The sequence below is a fragment of the Aspergillus sydowii genome (genome assembly GCF_001890705.1).
Source record: "Aspergillus sydowii CBS 593.65 unplaced genomic scaffold ASPSYscaffold_13, whole genome shotgun sequence".
In the NCBI taxonomy this organism is placed as follows: Eukaryota; Fungi; Ascomycota; class Eurotiomycetes; order Eurotiales; family Aspergillaceae; genus Aspergillus; species Aspergillus sydowii.
Window position 1 is genome coordinate 760,356 of NW_024467871.1, and position 17,312 is coordinate 777,667.

General features: G+C 51.3%; 9 protein-coding genes across 9 annotated transcripts; 6 read left to right on the plus strand and 3 right to left on the minus strand.

The window, feature by feature from the left end:
• Positions 1-11: 11 nt before the first annotated feature.
• Positions 12-1,563, minus strand: ASPSYDRAFT_93649 (cytochrome P450; the record flags this gene model as incomplete). Its single annotated transcript, XM_040852867.1, has 3 exons — positions 12-482; positions 538-1,266; positions 1,336-1,563. The coding sequence occupies 3 exons, from the start codon at positions 1,561-1,563 to the stop codon at positions 12-14; spliced, it is 1,428 nt and encodes a 475-aa protein (XP_040698553.1).
• Positions 1,564-2,227: 664 nt separating this feature from the next.
• ASPSYDRAFT_1161578 (terpene cyclase/mutase family protein) lies at positions 2,228-4,354 on the plus strand (the record flags this gene model as incomplete). Its single annotated transcript, XM_040840096.1, has 1 exon — positions 2,228-4,354. The coding sequence occupies one exon, from the start codon at positions 2,228-2,230 to the stop codon at positions 4,274-4,276; it is 2,049 nt and encodes a 682-aa protein (XP_040698554.1). The 3' UTR covers positions 4,277-4,354.
• A 447-nt stretch (positions 4,355-4,801) lies between these two features.
• Positions 4,802-6,401, plus strand: ASPSYDRAFT_136046 (uncharacterized protein). Its single transcript, XM_040840742.1, has 2 exons — positions 4,802-5,032; positions 5,084-6,401. The coding sequence occupies exons 1-2, from the start codon at positions 4,862-4,864 to the stop codon at positions 6,308-6,310; spliced, it is 1,398 nt and encodes a 465-aa protein (XP_040698555.1). The 5' UTR covers positions 4,802-4,861; the 3' UTR covers positions 6,311-6,401.
• Positions 6,402-6,674: 273 nt separating this feature from the next.
• Positions 6,675-9,168, plus strand: ASPSYDRAFT_185663 (uncharacterized protein). Its single transcript, XM_040843565.1, has 8 exons — positions 6,675-6,845; positions 7,198-7,279; positions 7,348-7,487; positions 7,555-8,021; positions 8,149-8,619; positions 8,679-8,811; positions 8,869-8,944; positions 9,016-9,168. Exons 1-8 carry the CDS (start codon positions 6,725-6,727, stop codon positions 9,062-9,064), a joined length of 1,539 nt encoding a protein of 512 aa, XP_040698556.1. The 5' UTR covers positions 6,675-6,724; the 3' UTR covers positions 9,065-9,168.
• A 275-nt stretch (positions 9,169-9,443) lies between these two features.
• Positions 9,444-9,914, plus strand: ASPSYDRAFT_123211 (GNAT family N-acetyltransferase; the record flags this gene model as incomplete). The annotated part of the gene is made up of 1 exon (XM_040840435.1): positions 9,444-9,914. A coding segment is annotated over one exon (471 nt), but the record flags the coding sequence as incomplete, so codon positions are not given.
• Positions 9,915-9,986: 72 nt separating this feature from the next.
• On the plus strand, positions 9,987-10,912 carry ASPSYDRAFT_160203 (uncharacterized protein; the record flags this gene model as incomplete). The annotated part of the gene is made up of 3 exons (XM_040842892.1): positions 9,987-10,187; positions 10,235-10,463; positions 10,530-10,912. 3 exons carry the CDS (start codon positions 9,987-9,989, stop codon positions 10,910-10,912), a joined length of 813 nt encoding a protein of 270 aa, XP_040698558.1.
• Positions 10,913-11,257: 345 nt separating this feature from the next.
• ASPSYDRAFT_49852 (uncharacterized protein) lies at positions 11,258-13,067 on the plus strand. Its single transcript, XM_040847941.1, has one exon. The coding sequence runs from the start codon at positions 11,323-11,325 to the stop codon at positions 13,036-13,038; it is 1,716 nt and encodes a 571-aa protein (XP_040698559.1). The 5' UTR covers positions 11,258-11,322; the 3' UTR covers positions 13,039-13,067.
• A 584-nt stretch (positions 13,068-13,651) lies between these two features.
• On the minus strand, positions 13,652-15,887 carry ASPSYDRAFT_475317 (uncharacterized protein). The gene has a single exon (XM_040847447.1). It carries the CDS (start codon positions 15,445-15,447, stop codon positions 13,894-13,896), a length of 1,554 nt encoding a protein of 517 aa, XP_040698560.1. The 5' UTR covers positions 15,448-15,887; the 3' UTR covers positions 13,652-13,893.
• ASPSYDRAFT_49854 (uncharacterized protein) lies at positions 14,978-16,687 on the minus strand. The gene has a single exon (XM_040847942.1). It carries the CDS (start codon positions 16,385-16,387, stop codon positions 15,452-15,454), a length of 936 nt encoding a protein of 311 aa, XP_040698561.1. The 5' UTR covers positions 16,388-16,687; the 3' UTR covers positions 14,978-15,451.
• Positions 16,688-17,312: the final 625 nt, after the last annotated feature.

Genomic DNA, 17,312 nt, shown 5'->3' on the forward strand with positions numbered 1-17,312 from the left:
ATCATATAAACTCACCATGAATGACGCCCGGCTCCAAAGCTGAGGAATGTAGAGGTTGTCGTGAGTCGATCGATTTTCTGCGACTCGGTTGGTTGGCGCTCACTCAGAAAGCGCCGTGGGTCGTACTGCATCGGATTTGGGTAGAATCTCTCATCTAGATTGACATCCATTGTGGACGCGCCAACCCAGGTGCCACGAGGTAGATGCTGCCCTGTTGGTAGCGTCAGGCCGTCGGAATGGATGACTTCACGGTTCGATGCGTGTAAAGCTATCGGGTTCAGACGCAAGGTTTCCTGGATACAGCTGTGTATAAGTCGCAGCTTCTTAAAAGATCCAAGGTCTTCCCACCACGCGTCGCAGCCGAGGGCCTCGACTGCTTCACGTTGGAGATCCTGGTATAGGCCCAATTGGTGTCCATGGCTTGCAAGATCAAAAAGCATGGAGCTGGCGCTCGGAATCAAGGTTCCAAATGGCAGAGCGCTCTGCATTCGTGTCAGAAGGGAGCGGCAGAATGTGTGAGAGATATTTGACGCTTACAATCTGATTAATGTAATTTGTGAGTTCGCGTCCATTTAGATTGCCATGGTCAAGGAATTTTCGAGAAACACGAATGAATGTAGTGGCCAGGTTATATGGCAGTGATTCTGAAGTGTCGAGACTTTTAACGCCTCTATCCTCTTGTTCAATCCGGGCGAGCCAATGCGTAATAAGAGGCTCAGTATACGACGATAGTTCCCTGAAAGACGAACGCAGTGGGATTCTGAAGAAGATGCTGAGAATAGGCTGTAGGAACCACGGCAGCAACTGCGCAGAGACCACCATGCCCGCGCCGAAGCGATGCATACATCGGACCAGGGCGCGGCGATAGCCTTCATCGCGACAGAGCGGCAAGCCAAGCAGGACGCGGGTAGCAATCTGCGTAATCACCTTTTCCATGGCTGGGAAGATGAGAAGTGATTTCCAGTTGTCAGTGTCCTGCCCTAACACTTGGTCGAGGCTTAGGTGTAGCTCGTTGACGAGATCTTGTTGGATCCGGTCCAGCCCCAGCGTGAGATGCTGGTTAATTGCGATAGTTGCTATCTTCTCAGGAGTCGCGCTTCGCCCTGTGAGTAGATGGGCTAATCCTACGCTTTCGTTCATAACTTCTTGCACTGACAGCATACTGTCGGGTAGTTGAAGCATCCATTCAAAGTCTTTTACCGGCAGGATGACCTGTGGCCGGAGTGAAGGGGTGGCGTGGATGTAGGGTTGCCCCTGTAGGTTGTACTGCTCATAGGGGTGTTTAGCGGGTTACTGGATTCATTAATGAGTTGGGCAGAGACGTAAACACCGTACCTTTCTATACCCTTCTGATAGATTTCGCCGCCCCGACGGCCACCCTCGGTAGAATGCCCGAATCCTAGCATATAACCCATCCCCGCCACTGGGCCAAGGAACATCTCGTGGGAAAGGAGGAGGGACTTTCCAGCGGCCAAGTAAGCTCAGTGATAGCAAGGGGAGGATTAGCACCAGAGTCAGGGACATCAATGGACTGAGAGAACCTGTAGGAGCCTGAGACTCCATGATGTTTGAAGAGTTCATAGTACAGCTGGCCGAGTATATACCGCAGACTCACTGCATTAGGTTGTAGCAGTAAGTGTTGCGCGTCAGGTAATAGATAGAAATAATACAGCGGAATACATTCGGGACCTCCAAAACATTTGCCTCTAATGGAGAAAAACCCGCTATAATAACATGAAGAGTCGATACGACGTTCAATCAGCCAAAGCATTCTATATCCAGTGATTGAAAGCTGAAAACAGGCGAGTGGCCATAGCACATCCTTGCACTGGGTGGTCATAGCACAGACCCGCCCCCGCGGTATCCTACTGAGAACAGGGCTTGTACGGCCTAATATCGTCCGGGTTGACTAGGAACCCTTTGCGGGACCTGGATGCTCGCTATGAAAATGTTGGAGGTGATGTTGAGCATCACGATAAGGGATGTTCAGTGAGCTGATTCTCTATGAGCTGAAATTGATATCATTAAAGAATGCGGCCCGATTTACTGGGCATGTTACGGCAACCATTTGACTGGCATGCTACAGCGACCGTGCTATGCGAACGCCACCGCAACCGTTCCTTGTGCATGCTGGACTGCAGTCGAGGAGTTTAAATGGTGAGATCACATAAAGCTGGTAGTCGCTGTCTCTGCTTAAACAAACTCCATACGCTACACAATTTACGAGATGTTACCCCCTGCACAACCCGAACAGGAAAACGATGGACGGGGGATATCAGCAAATTCCCTTACAGCCAATCTCATACCAAATGTGAAACGGTCCCTACATAAAGCAGCCACACACTCCTATGAGACGATCCGAGCCGATGGCCACTGGTGTGCTGAAACTGAATCCAATCCTAGTTGCACAGCAGAATATGTTCTATTTATGCATATTTTGGGACTGGAGAACGCCCTCGACCGGGAGGCATTGATCTCGTGGCTGCTCTCAGAGCAGCAAAAAGATGGTTCTTGGAGCCTCGCTCGGGATTTTGAGGGTGATATCTCCATGACTACCGAAGCGTACGTGGCATTGAAGCTCTTGGGGCTACCTCCAGATCACGTCGCAATGCGCAAAGCTCGTCAATTTGCCCTTGCAGTGGGTGGCGCTGCCCGTGTGCGGATGTTGACTCGTGTCTATCTGGCCATGGTTGGTTTGTTTCCCTGGAGTGCTGTGCCAGAGTTGCCCGCCGAGTTCATTCTCGCGCCCAAGAGTTTTCCAATTAATATCTATCGGCTGTCCTCGTGGGCCCGGGGAATGATTGTACCTTTATTAATTGTACGACACCACGAGCCGATCTATGCCCTTCCAAATGGCGCCTCGGCGTCGAATGAATATATCGATGAGCTTTGGTGCAACCCCGCCAATAAAGCCGTTCCTTATACGCCACCGGACTGGAGCTTTACTCGCCTCTGTTTCTGGGCTGTAGATTTCCTGTTGCACTTTTTCGCATTTATTCTGCGCACTTCCTCACTTCGCCAGTACGCCCGGCGAAAATGCGTTGACTGGATTATGGACCACCAGGATGAGGAGGGAGACTGGGCTGGTATTTATCCATCGATGGCCCAGAGTGTTATGGCGTTGCGTTTAGAGGGCTTCGATATCTCTTCTTCACCTGTGCAGCGCGGCATTGCTGCGGTGAAGCGCCTTGCCTGGCGGGACAAGCGCGGCTTGCGTATCCAGGCCAGTGTTTCCCCAACTTGGGATACGGCGCTGATGACCGTTGGGCTTTGCGATGCCGGTGTACCTCGGGAGAATGCCATGCTATCAAAGGCCATGGAGTGGATCAAGCAGCGTCAGATCCTCAAGACCCCTGGTGACTGGCAAGTATACCGGCCCGAGCTGAAGCCTGGAGGGTTTTGCTTCCAGTATTTCAACCGATTTTGTCCAGACCTCGACGATACAGCGGCTGTAATGTTGGCCATTTTGAAGCAAGATCCATCAGCAGTGTCGTCGGTCTCTATTGTCCGCGCCACTGACTTCCTGCTCGGTCTTCAAAGCACAAACGGGGGTTGGGGCGCCTATGAAGTCGATAATGACAGCTTGTTTCTAAACAAGATCCCCTTTAGCGACATGGATTGCCTGTCAGACCCTCCTACTGCCGATATCACCGGCCGAGCCATCGAGGCGTTCGGCTTGGTACTGGAGAGTTGCCGTCCAGAAAACGACCTTCCTGAGGCCCTCCGGAAGCGGATTAACCATGCGATACACCGCGCAGTCACCTTCCTGAAAGACTGTCAGGAGTCGACGGGTGCGTGGTACGGCCGGTGGGGCGTTAACTATGTCTACGGTACGAGTAACGTGCTATGCGGGCTCGAACGACTCACGGCGACGGACGATGAGCGCATCCAGGAAATGGTGCCTAGGGCCGTGGCGTGGTTAAGGTCTGTTCAGAATGCTGATGGAGGCTGGGGCGAATCCCTCCTGACCTACCGCAACAGCAAGCTCGCCGGTGTAGGGCCATCCACACCCTCACAGACGGCCTGGGGCTTGATGGGTCTGCTGGCCTTTTTACCTCCTACGGATCCTGCCATAATTCGCGGTGTTCGGTACTTAGTTGAAACACAGACTGCCGGGTCAGGACGCGGTGCTTCGTGGCCGGAACATCTGTTCACGGGGGTTGGATTTCCTAATTGGTTCTATATGAAGTACAACTTCTATCCGCATTACTTTCCACTCATGGCTCTTGGCCGGTGGTTACGGGCGATGGGCTCGGATCGGCTCGAGGGCTTTTGACCAGTCCACGACTACATCAATCTCGACACCTGGACCTGCGACTTCCGTATACTTAGAGGCTGTTGATTTCATCTGTCCGTATAAGGTATGGACTTTTATTAGTCAGTGGCAAATTTAACGGTTTATAAACCCATCCGCGCCCTGGTGACAGAAAGACGCATCCATACACAATACATACCCCGTAGCCCTGTAGTGGCAACCAGAGCGGAAGTCTGGTACTGTAGCCGCGAATTTCCATTTTGTGGGCCATTTGGTTGGAAATTGGAGGGTGTGTAGAGAACAGTACTTTATTTAATAAGGCGAAAAAAAACAACCAAAATGGGAGCATAGATCAGTCTGTTATAGTCAGGGCAACGTGATATCCTGATATGCCACCTGCGCAATCTGGTACGGCCTGTCTGGTTCCACAAAATCCAGTTTTTTTATTGGTTTATCCAACCCACAGTGAACAGGCACTTTACCGGATTGAGTGTGCCAGAGCGAAGCAGTTGGAGTGCCCGCACTCGACATTCATAAATCCACCCCGCCAACTCATCTCCAACCAAACTCGTTGATATATCGCCAACCAGAACCTGTGATACTATAATGGCATCGCAACAGGAATTACGGAATGTTTACGTCGGCAAGGATGTCAGCGATGTGCCCAAGCCAGCCATCGTTCTCGACCAGGCCATCATTAGACGACACTGCAAGGACATGCTGCGGACGGTGAAGGCCCTCGACGTCGGATTCAGGGCCCACGTTAAATCGCACAAGGTGATTCTTTGTTTTGCATCATTTAATTAGAAATAAGCTAACCGCAGCCAGACAAACGAGATCGCTGAAATGCAAGTGGCAGACCAGGACATCCCCGCCAATTTCATCGCATCGACAGTCCTGGAGATTGAAACCCTGGTCCCATTGCTGAAGAAGCTTCAGGCCGAGAACCGTCCTGTTAATGTTCTCTATGGGATCCCACTCGTGCCGTCACAGGTCAATCGGCTGGCCAAGGCAGCCCTTGCCATTGGTAAGGGCAGCGTCTCGGTGATGATCGACCATCCAGACCAGATCCCCCACCTGGAGCGGTTTTTCGCGATTACCGGATTTCCAGCGCTTGTTTACTTAAAGGTTGACACCGGATATCACCGGGCGGGCTTGCCGCCGACTGCACTGAACAAGGGCGGTTTGCTTGAGAGGCTGGCGGATGCAGAGAAAAACGGATATGCAAGCCTGCTGGGAGTCTATTCTCACAGTAGTCTCAGCTATGGCGGTACCACACCCGACCAGGCGATGGCGCATCTGGCTAGTGAAATTGTTGGGTGCAAGGAGGCTCTCGAGCACCATCTGCAGCTGCTTACTCCTGGACGAGAGGAACTGGTTATCAGCGTCGGTGCAACTCCACAGGCACTTTCCTCCCAGAATCTGACCCCGGGGGAGGATATTGCGCAATCTACCCAAGCCAAAGAGTTGAAAGAACTGCTGCATAAGCCACTGGCCAAGGATATTGGCGTAAAGGTTAAAGTCGAGATCCACGCTGGTGTGTACCCACTGCTGGACATGCAGCAAGTCTCAACAAACGCCAGTTGGAAGAGCAGCGGCCCGGAGAAGGAGATTGCCATTTCCGTCCTGGCGGAGGTGTGCAGTGTCTATAACGACGGGGAGAGGGCCAAACCTGAGGCTCTTCTCGCTGCGGGGACTCTAGCGCTGGGAAGAGAACCATGTCCTAGTTATCCGGGTTGGGGAGTGGTGTCGTCGTGGCGACAGGAGGATACATTGCAAGGCGCATCATCTCGGTTGATTGTGGAACGTATCAGTCAGGAACACTCTATTGTGTCGTGGGAGGGCCAGGAGCCACAAGCACAGAAGGTTCCTTTCAGTGTAGGACAGGTTGTGAAGATCTTCCCCAATCATGCTTGTGTTGCAGCTGCCTTCTACGCATTCTACTTTGTCGTGGACTCGGATAGAGATGCTGGTGCGGCGGAGATTGTGGATGTCTGGGTGCGGTCGAGAGGCAGTGATGTTACCGAATCGGCGCTGCTCTCGCGAGTTCAATAGAAGTAACTTTATAGAGGCACGTCATAAGTCTGTCTGTACGAATGATAAAGTTCCATTGATTATCTTGTACTAAATCTAATGGCCAGAGCAGTCCACATATTTCTATGCTGGGTGGTCACTGAAGAAATGTGTTCCCAGTACGGAATAGCGCACTCGGATGTTACCGAGACACCAGTCCCAAGGCGGAAGGCAGTACGAGCGCCCTCTGCGCTTCGTATTCGGCAGGGACTCCGATAAGGTTGCTGTTGCTTGACCAACTTTCCATCTCCCAGCTGTCGTGCGAGGCAGGGTTCATCCGTGCTTAGAGTTCAGTTACATCCGCCTCCCACATTCTGCCTCTTTCTCCCTCCTTTATGTTCATTCCCCCTCATTTCCCGCTTCATCGACAACTCCAGGACAAAACAGCCATTCAGCATGGACAACACTCACCACGGGACGGTTCCGGCCTCCAGTTCGCGGTCGGCGGTGCTGCTCGATCAGATACGCCAGGAATTCCAGAACCAGACCAGGGCCTCTGCTGAGGTTGAGTACAAGTGTGCGTCATTCTTTCCTTCCACCCGCAACATTGCCCCACGTTCTCCCACCGCGTTTCCCTCGTTCATTGCTCCGAGTCTCCACTCAGCTTCTGTATCCTGCGGAAGGACGCTGCTTTCTCTCAGGATTTATTTCATCAAATATTCTGTTTATTTTTGCTATTCTCTACTTTTTTTTTAACCCGGTTTTCATGCCAATCTTGATCCAAATAGGTTGAAGAATGGAACACTTCGCCTACACTCTCTCACCTCCTGTATCACTTCTATTTCCAACAGCGAGCCCAACTCAGCTCGAATTAGATTAGGCTGGGAAAAGGCGGCGCCCCTTAAATGTCTGCTTATGGAACAATCTAGTAACTGGTCAACTCCACGAGATGGACATGATGCGACAGATGATTTCCGAGTTAGAAGCGATGCAGCTGAAGATGAAAGAGAAGTACACACTCCCAAGCCTCAGAGACCCTCCCTTGCAGTCTCTCCAACACTAAATTTTGCTTGCATCAGATATGAGCCGACATTCTTGGCTTTGCGACATCAGCTAGAATCTTGTGGCGTACCGGTTAGTTCCCTCGGCGCTGTCGCTAGCGTACCACACCAGGCAGCCCCGTCATCATCACAGGGCCTTTGGGGAGGATACCAAAACGGTATGTACGAACTATAATTACACTACATGTCCTAGCATCTAACGCTGCTTGTGCGCTTCTGGTACAGGTTATGGTCCTCCGCCACCGACCGATTTGCCTGGCACTGCCGAGCGACCTAGTATTCCTGCAGACTCCGCAGGCGTCCAGCAAATTAAGCCGTTGCCCCCCCATGAGCCTCAGCCTAACATGTTGGCAGATTTAAATCGGGTTAATCTGTCCGCTTCTCAAAAGAAAGAGGGAAGTGGGTGGTATGCCGTATTCAGCCCGGAGGTGCAACGGGTGCTGGATGTAGAACTTGTCCATCATCTTGCTCATGATAGCGTTGCCTGCGCCGTCAGCTTCAGCCCTGATGGCAAGTACCTTGCTACGAGCTGCAACCGGCAGTCTAGGATATGGGATGTAACGACAGGAGAAAATATCATCACTTTGCGGGACGATAGCCTGACGAAGAAGGACGACGTCTATATCCGCAGCGTTTGCTTCAGCCCCGACGGAAAATACCTGGCGACCGGTTCAGAGGAGAGAAACGTCAAGGTAGGAGCCAAAGAAATTTGTCCAATCATTATCGCTATTGTACCCTCCAATGCAACCTATTATGTTTGGCTTCGACAAGCCTTGCTTGCCTGTTATAAGACCATTGAAGCTGACTTTGGTTGTGTAGATTTGGGACATTAGTGCCGGGATAATCACGCAAACCTTCTCCGGACATGAGCAAGATATCTACTCCTTGGCATTCGCCGGTAATGGTCGATATGTTGCTTCTGGCAGTGGAGACAAAACAGTCCGCCTCTGGGATGTTCTAAGTGGTGAGCTTGTGCACATTTTCAATATTGAAGGTGGCGTGACTGCTGTCTCTGTATCGCCAGACGGCCGGTATGTCGCCGCTGCGTCGCTTGATATGAATGTCCAGATTTGGGACACTACTACTGGAATCATGGTAGAGCGCTTGGAGGGTCCCAATGGCCATAATAACAGCGTGTACTGTGTTGCTTTTGCACCTAGCGGCAGGCACATTGTCAGCGGAAGCCTTGACGATACGATGAAGCTCTGGGAACTCACAGCATCTCGAGGAGCATATCCAGGGGTCCGGGATGAGGATGACTCATGTGTGCGAACGATGAAGGGCCACAAGGTAAACAACATACTGATATCTCCTGCTTTTCGACTCGATTACTAACAATGGGAGTTCAGGACTTTGTCCTAACGGCCTGCTGGACTCCGGATGGAAACTGGATTATAAGTGGCTCAAAGGATCACGGATTGCAATTCTGGGATCCACATACCGGTACTGCGCATATGCTCCTTCAGGGGCATAGGAACTCTGGTTTGTACACGTGTCAAGTAAGATACTGCTTCTCGGTCTCATCTGATATGGATATAGTTCTATCTGTTACGGTAAGCAGCACAGATACCCTGTTTGCTACTGGTAGTGGTGACAAGTCTGCAAAAATCTGGAGGTGGGAACGCCCAATACTTGGCTTTTTCGTTCTTGATCATTTTGAGTGGCTACTAACAGATCCCGTGCTAGGTACTCTGCTTATACTGGGAATCAACATAGTTGGGACGCTTTGCTATGAGTATGAATACTCTATGTGTGGATTGTGTTTGCCTTGTTTCTGATTATTCGTATCGGCTATTCCATGTTGTTTCTACACCTGAATCGACCTTAATTTGCCTTCGTAGCTAAGCATATGCTAACATAAATACCGTTCTTTGCTGATTTGGTTACTGGAAACTCTGCCCTTGGTCCAGGCTACATAAGGGTCTGGGGTATATGTAACCCTAGTTGACAGTATATATCGGCCAAACTCCAGAATGCCGGTAGTACTCCGCTCGGTCGTCTTATTTTTAGTCGACTCCTTTATAATATCGAATAACAAGACGACAACCTCGCTGCCCCGAGTCTACGCAATTAATTCTCTAGTTTCCAGAAAGATTTCAATGGCTTGGACTGCTGATTTTTCTATTTTCCGCATCTCCAAAACCGAGCATGTTGCCACCTCTGCCCGCAAATACCGAGACCTCCGACTCGGCTCGTTAGCAGCCTCTCCAGCTTCTTTCGCTTCGACGCATGAGATCGAGTCGGCGTTCACCGATGAGGAATGGATACGAAGCCTGACCAGCCCTGGTCGAGAAACGTTCATCTGCGCCGCAACGCCCCCTTCAGGCCCTACGAAGTGGATTGGTCAAGTTACCCTGCTCGGACCTCTATCCCCTGAGCCGTTATCAGAAAGTCATACTTCAGAGAGCATGCCCCCAGAACCGAACGACGACGAACGCTGGCAGATTCTCAGCCTGTTCACGTTTCCTGGATACAGGGGTCAAGGCTTCGGAGTGAAGTTATGCCAGGAGGTCATCCGGTTTATTAAAGGTTATCGGCCTCGGCCTAAGACCTCTCAGTTTGATCTTATTGTCAAGGCGAATAATATCTCTGCCGCCCAAGAACCTTGTTACTGCAGTGTCCTCTCCATCCATCGGGGTTGTCTTAATCGGCAAGAAATGGAAGGCACTCAAACTCAGCCAGAGACCACCTATGTCAGCCCTATAGGTGACCCACTTGTGATTGGGGATCCAGGCGATGTCCTACCATCTCCGCAGGAGGTCTTGGAGGTGGTCTCTATTCTGCAAAGGGCGGGCATGACTTTCTGTGTGACCCAAATATCAGCACTGATATACTATGGGGCTCCACGGGTAACCAGTGTAAATACCCAGAAAGATTTCAGCTGACTGTCTAACATCTAATCCAGGATCGAGTTCTATGTGTCCCGGACAAGGATTGCGAACATGCAGTGGCACTCTTTGAGTCTCGCGATGATCTGTTGGAACCCTGCGGTCCATTGCCTCTCAACTCACCGAACTTACTAAATCATAAATACCCGCGTTTTAAAGCAAAGGGTAAAATCAGTTTCTGGCAGCTTGTTCCTGCAAGCTACTCCCACCTTAACTGTGAACCAGAGAATATCGAGTGGAGCCTTGGTATGAGTCCCCATAGTGATCATGCATGTCTTCCCTCATTGTCTGCGTTATTTAACTACGTTAAAGGGGGTATTCCTTATCCAAAGCTCAATCTATACGTGCAGCGTGCAATTGATATAAAGGACGGCGTGGAACTTCAGGAGCTCATTGACGGAATGGATCTTTCCGAAGAATGGGGGGAGGAAAATCTCAACTTAGACGGAACTACTGATACAGAGTGGCTGGAGAACTATTACCAAGCTTTCTGTGCTGACTTTCGCGAGAGAGGAAAGGATGAGATGCTTGTCTTTATTGATCCTACACCTACCTCCAGACGGCAGATCTGGGAACGTTCTGTGCGAAACAAGCAGAGGCGACTAGGGTGGAAATACTCCCCGGAACGATACGCGACCAGGTATCGAAAACATGGTTCAACAGACCCGCGCACTCGTAATAGACCGGGAGTCTAGTGACTTGCCTAGGGTTCCAACGCCTGGTAGTCGCGAGATCACTTGCATATGGGATCGTGTCCGCAGACAAACCCTAACCACGGGTCTTAGAAGGATAAATATAGCTATCTAGACCACCTAGCCGTTACGAGACCGCAGCGAAAGGGATGAGGCGCGGGATAGTACTCCGTATGCATTGCGGCGCAGCGCAGTGGAGCAAGCAATTTCGGCCTGCTCCGCTCTAGGCGCAATTATGTACCAGGAATCGCCTTGATCACAATCACATCTCCTGCATACCGCTAAGCGGATTAGTTCTTAATACCAGCGGTATCCTCATTACAATCACATGGTCGGATTTCTTTTAAAGTCGACACCGCACTGGCAGTTTCTACCCTGCACCTACTCACCCCCTACCTGCCGGCCGCGATAAAATGGCAGATTCAAGCAAGAAAGACCCAGACGACTGGATATCGTGCATCGACATCGAACCAGAAAACGGCAAATATGACCCAGGTGACTGCCAGGCCGCAATCGAGGGGTCTCGAATTCCAAAGACATTCGACGAGGATGTTCACCGACTGTGTACTATCCGTGGCATACGGCATCATTATGGCTTTGCCCAAGAGCTCCGTGGAGTCTCGCCGGACTTCACGCGCGCGCTAAATGCCCGGGATATTATGAGCGGTATTATCCCAATTATGTCAACACCTGAGGAAGTGCCCTATTGCTTTTGGTATCCTGATATTCCGAAGGAAGAAACTTTACGGAGATTACTACAGCAATACCCAGATATGGTGTATCAAGTTGCTCGAGTATGTGCTGTTGCAGGTTACCTTGATCTGTACAAAGACCTGGATGTTCTCCCAGAGGTTCATATTGCAGAAGAGGCTGGATATGCAGCTATCCAAAGAAATAACAAGAGCTGCCGGGAGATTTATAATCTTATTATCTCCCAACCTATCAAATTCGAGATCATGAATGACTATGCACGTACAGTTAATACTGCCGGCCCCGGCTGTCGGATTGCATTTCTAAATGGTGATACTGCTGTTCACTCCAGTCTTGCAGTCCGCGCAAAGTACTGTGGCTACAGGGAGATTAGAAAACTGTACATGGCCGCCTACTTTAATATCACCGAAGACTGGGGAATAGATGACCATGACTGCAAGTATCCCTCCAAGGAACCAGAGGATTACTTCCCGCTGGTGTATAACCCACTTCCTGCGGATCTCCCGTTGATCAATAAGGACAAACTTATCCAACTTGCTGCATATAATGGTGACATCGATCGTTATGCTCGACTTCGACGACCCCAGATGCTTGAAAATGAATGGGCTATGGCTGTACATGGTATCTACCATAGCCCAGCTTTTGCTAAATGGTGGGATAAACAACTCCCTGAACACCCGGAACACAGACATATGATCAAAATCAGACGCGCAGTTAATGCCCGGCGCATCATGTCTGATGATATATCTTGGGTTACTATGGATACTCCTAGGGAAGCAATGCCAAACCTTATTTGGTATCCAAATGTTGCTCACTCGATGACCTATGAGAAACTCGCTTTTAAAAGACCAGACATGCTATGGAGTTGCCTGGAATCTTGCATAATTGCAGGCTATACGTGGACTTGGGATACTCTGCTGCATGCTGCACCTGAGATTCTAAAGGGCGAGAAGATGTACCCCCTGGATCCCAGCGTGCCTGAACCTAAAGATCCCAAGCTGTGGTGGCTATCTAAACGCGCTGATTTAGCCTTGTGGCGCATGGCAGCTGAGTCAAAGGACAGACATTTCCAGAATGATATCTGTGCAGCCATTCCTGACGCCGCAAAGAACTTTTCAAGCGGGGGGTATCTGTTCAAGCTCGGCTACTATGAGGACTACTATGTGGCGTCAGATCTTTACTCCGTACCAAAACGGGACCCCGTTGTGCACCTCCATGATCCCATTCAACCGGCAGCGCGCGAAGATCAGGGTCCATACGATGGAATGGATTGCGGTATTGATGATTTCGATATTGCTTTGTTCCTTGGTAGTACTATTTCGAAAGAGACCTGGAAAGGAGAAATCCTAGACCACAATCGCGAGGCGGCCAGTGTGGACGAAGTTTGGGAGTTATTAGATATGGAACAAGCTAAATAGTTGCCACATGAAGAAATATCAACCTCGGAAGTTCACTATACTTAATATCTTCATCTACGAATGTCTCAGTCTCGCACTAGACACCCGGAGATTTTCGTCACTGCACCTTTCGCTGCCCAGATGTTGTTCCGGTGGGAGGGTTCCCTGTTATTATACGGGGTAATGAAATCCTTTTCCACGTCCACCGGCCCTTGCCAGCCTCCTCGATTAAGTCTTTTACAGCCCATACATTGCAGGAGATCCACCCCGCAGTGGCTCCATTGGGGATTTTGATTCTCTCCTTGACCGGTCCTTCGTCGACCATGGGGGCAGTCTTCAGCACTTTCCCGTTCGTATCCTTTGGCTGCTTGTCCCAAACCCCTGGATCATATTGCTTCCTAATCTCGTTTCCTATGCCACGGAACTGGGTGAGCCTCCGTCCATTCGTGACTCGGTCTGCCGCCGTCCCAGCTCGGTCGAAGAATTCCGTGGACAGCCTACCATTCTCCGCGTCTAACCAACCTTTCCGCTGAATAAATGTGTTGCGGGAGGTCAATATCCTGGCAGTTCGAGTTGAATTTCTGCCAATGGCACCCCGAAGACAGTATTCAGGATGATAGAGACTTACCAAGCAATAATGTTAATAAGAATATCGATATCAGACGCGGAATCCAGACCTTGGTAATGCGGCCCGGGTTGTAAGCTCTCCCCACCTTAGGAAGAGCTATCATACTGCTGCAACAGCGATCACACCCGCCTAGCCTTACACGCGGAGACGTTTATATGCAACTCAAACACAGAAGATAGCAAGAAGAAGAAAGGCAAGTGCTGCTACGTTCACGATAAACATTCCGTGCAGTTGTTGTGGTACCAGGTTCAGAGTAACTGGTTAAGCAAGGTCCTGGCCCTGATTTCAGTCATGACGCCGATGTCGGTTCCAATGGAAGCTCGCGGGGTGCGAAGGCTCATCGCGATCTCCCCGATCCGTTTCTCCCACGCGGGGATGTCGCTTCCCGGCGCGGTCTCACGGAGGAAGTCTGTTAGTCCGCCAACTACCTCGGCGCGATTAGGGGTAGGAATGGGTATTTGTTGGTGTCGCTCGTCAATCTCAGCAAAGGGTTGCCGAATCTTTACAAAGGAATAATGTACGAAGACAGCGTTCTCCGCGACGACAGTGCCGTCGCTTGACCTGGACATGCGGCTTCCTCGGTCCATATTGGCGGAGGGCTGACTGGTGTCAGCGTGGCACTCAGGCTGGGAATAGGGTGGGGGTGGTCTGCAAGGCCCTGATGGCGTGTCCCCCAACGTTTCAGTATGATCAGAGCTCTGACCCGAAGAGCCCACCAGTACCACCCAGCTGCCGGGATGTATATCGCTGAGTCTGGCTCTTGAAGGGTCGTTGGGCGGGAGCCCGTAATCAAAAAATCCGGCCGGGATGGGGATGACACCGAGTTGACCTGACAATGACGATGAGGCACCGTTGTATGCAAATTGCAGAATGGCTTTCTCGGAATCCCAACCCGAGCCCAAGGACCAAAGATAGGCCAGGAACTGGACGGCGAAGCTCTCAGCCTCTAGCAGGGTATTGTTCATGGTGTAGTAATTCCGATACGGCTGAACGTCGTCTGCAGCTACGTCTGGGCCATCTTCGCTCTGGTAGTGGCCAAACATGAACATGTGCATCACGGGAAGGATCTGGCCGTGGGGGGAGGTGGAGCTGCGGGTGATAGTTGAGGACGACGTTAGGAATTTGCGGCTGCGCAGAGATGTTGAAAAGCCACAGGTCGCATAGATGGTTTTGCCGTGGAGCCACTCCAAGCCTCCTCGATCTTCTGATGCCCCCCGCTGCGATAGTAGCAGCAGCTGCGAGCAAAAACGAGCGGAGGCATCGTCACTATCCCTGTCCGGTCGCTGCAAGAGGCATAGCTGTCTCAGGCCCGTGCACTGCGCCACAGCGGCTGTGAACTCTTCGAGGCCCTCCTCTCGCTCCATCTCAAACTGATCCACGCAGACGCTGAGCGCAGACGCGCCCCGAAGCTCATCCGATGCGACGGCGGCAGCGATCACGCTGAGCGTGAGGTTCCGAAACGCGACCCAGTTGAGGTGGCTGCGTCCGGCGTACGCAACAGCCAGAACATGGCTTGAGACATTAAATGGGCCCAGCCTGCCTGGCTCCTCTTCAAGCCGCTGCCAGAGCTGGTCGGGGAACTTGGCTAGCAGTTGCAAGTTACTGACCACAGATCTGTTGACGGGAGGCCCGGCCGGCTCTTGGCTGAGGACAAGCAGGTCATCAATAACGGCGTCTATGTCCTCTGGGATGTTCTGCGGCGGGTCCTCTAATATGGTGTTTCCTACCATCTCCGCTGGGGATCTTGGGGTTGAGCCCTCCTCGATGCGGGTGGCCCTCTCTGAAGGCCAAATATCTACCATTTCGTCAGTTGACGCAATTCACCTTGGCCCCCAGGCTGACAGGTGGCATGGAAACAGACATACAATCCAAGGCTGCAGGATCAGCAAGCGGCATATTATCCAGGCGGCGGAAATTAGGGTCATTGCTCAGGTAGTTGTAGTGGAAGTACCTGCTTAGCCACTGATGAAGAGATAACAGCTCTCGAGGTCGTGAGCTGAAGTGTACAACGTCAGGCTCCTTCTCAGGCGGGGGGTCTTCCACCGGATCCCAGCCGCTTGACTCGTCTTCGTACTCAACGTCGGCCATGTAGCGGACAGGAAAGGCAGTGATGCCGTACTTGACGCCGCTGTCAAGGTCAGAAATGTCGAGAACAACAAGCCCATACTCGATGCAGTCGCCGAGGAAAACAGTGGATAGCGGCTGAAGCTGTACGTCGCCCCAGCGCGTGCGACTCCTTTTAGTGGCATTCCCATTGTCGCCCAACAATCCCAGTAATAGGCAGGTTGTTGTGAATGGAAACTCGGTAAGCGCGTCATCACGCCAAGGCAGCTGGGGTCGGTGCTGCAAAGTTTTGCTCTCCTCCCCTCCCTCCTCCTCCTCCTCCTCCTCTTCCTCCTTCCACGGCACATAAGGGGGCTGAGCCGAATCTGGAACGTTGGGTCGCGGATCAAGAGGAGCCTCATTGCCCCCGAGAGATCGCCAATAGCAGTTTTCTGCGAGCGCCCTCTCCGCCTCAAGCGGCGCGCGGTTCGCCGGATCCGAAAGGATCTCGATAAGCGCAAGGATGTCTGCCACAAAATGGTCCACGCGCTCCAGATGCGTCTCTTTGATGTGGTTATCACCCTGGCGGTAGGCCACGGCCAGGGAGCGGCTGGCGCCACCGGGGCCGACATTCGCGACGATGGCGAAGAGGAAGGAGCGCGGGCACATGCGACATAACTCGGTGTATTCGTGCGGCATCTTCTTTCGATCCTTAAGCAGAAGAGAGGGAGGAAGAGAAGGGCAGGGGGTTAGTAATAGCAGAGGAGTTTCTCCAAGTCACATACCCTACCCCGCCCACGCCAAGGCACAAGGGGGTAGTGTGGTCAAAAGCAGTGTAATTTAGCAAGAGACTACGTGGAATTTCAATAGGCTTCCTAGAAGCCTCTTAAATTAGAGATCAAATTCTTTACCTCTATGGTTAGAATTTAGTTACTCGCGCTAAGCCTTCGTTAGCCCCCGAAGCCCCTGCCACATCAAGAAGCTTACAGCGACGATGTTACCCCTGTCCTATTCACACAGAGTGAAGCATGCATCCACATTGCACGATAATCGCTGAAGCTATGTCACGATGAGTGGACCAGTGGGTCAAGTTCAATATTTGACTACGCCCTTCCTGCTTTCATATTCTCCCCCGCGTTGGTGTTGACAATATCGAGTCTTTTAGCTATAGGAAGCGCAGGCAACTTTGCATTTGCAGAGACCGGACTGGAAATACTCAGGGTTCTCAGCGAGTCAAGTAACCTGGCTGCTCAGGACTTGCACGAGCAGCTTCGGTTTGTTCGAGAGTGTGTAGAACATTACCGACTTTCCATAAAAAATGCCCAGAATCACCACTTGGATCCCCCAGTGATACTATCAAAACTATAATCCGCCTGTCGATACACTTCCAATCAATATTTCCGAGTCATTCATCTTCCTGAATCCGGTCATGGGTGCTGGTATAGCTTTTCAAAGCCCCTTGATGGAAGAATTCCTGACGCAGCCTGTTTCAACCTCCTGGTCTACTGACCTTAGTGAATTTCCACTTGACTTTGATGCTGCGCTTCTCTGGTCTGATGATATATTTACTACAGTCTGACGAATGTATGTAAATACTTTTGATTAACCAATCCTGGATACGTGA

Bases quoted from the DNA above. Each gene is read 5' to 3' on its own strand.
- ASPSYDRAFT_136046 (XM_040840742.1), top strand. From the start codon at position 4,862: ATGGCATCGCAACAGGAATTACGGAATGTTTACGTCGGCAAGGATGTC. The intron at 5,033-5,083 runs GTGATTCTTTGT...AACCGCAGCCAG, and splicing joins CCCACGTTAAATCGCACAAG to ACAAACGAGATCGCTGAAAT.
- ASPSYDRAFT_185663 (XM_040843565.1), top strand. From the start codon at position 6,725: ATGGACAACACTCACCACGGGACGGTTCCGGCCTCCAGTTCGCGGTCG. The intron at 7,280-7,347 runs GTACACACTCCC...TGCTTGCATCAG, and splicing joins CAGCTGAAGATGAAAGAGAA to ATATGAGCCGACATTCTTGG. The intron at 8,812-8,868 runs GTTTGTACACGT...ATATGGATATAG, and splicing joins TCAGGGGCATAGGAACTCTG to TTCTATCTGTTACGGTAAGC.
- ASPSYDRAFT_49852 (XM_040847941.1), top strand. From the start codon at position 11,323: ATGGCAGATTCAAGCAAGAAAGACCCAGACGACTGGATATCGTGCATC.
- ASPSYDRAFT_475317 (XM_040847447.1), bottom strand. From the start codon at position 15,447: ATGGTAGATATTTGGCCTTCAGAGAGGGCCACCCGCATCGAGGAGGGC.
- ASPSYDRAFT_49854 (XM_040847942.1), bottom strand. From the start codon at position 16,387: ATGCCGCACGAATACACCGAGTTATGTCGCATGTGCCCGCGCTCCTTC.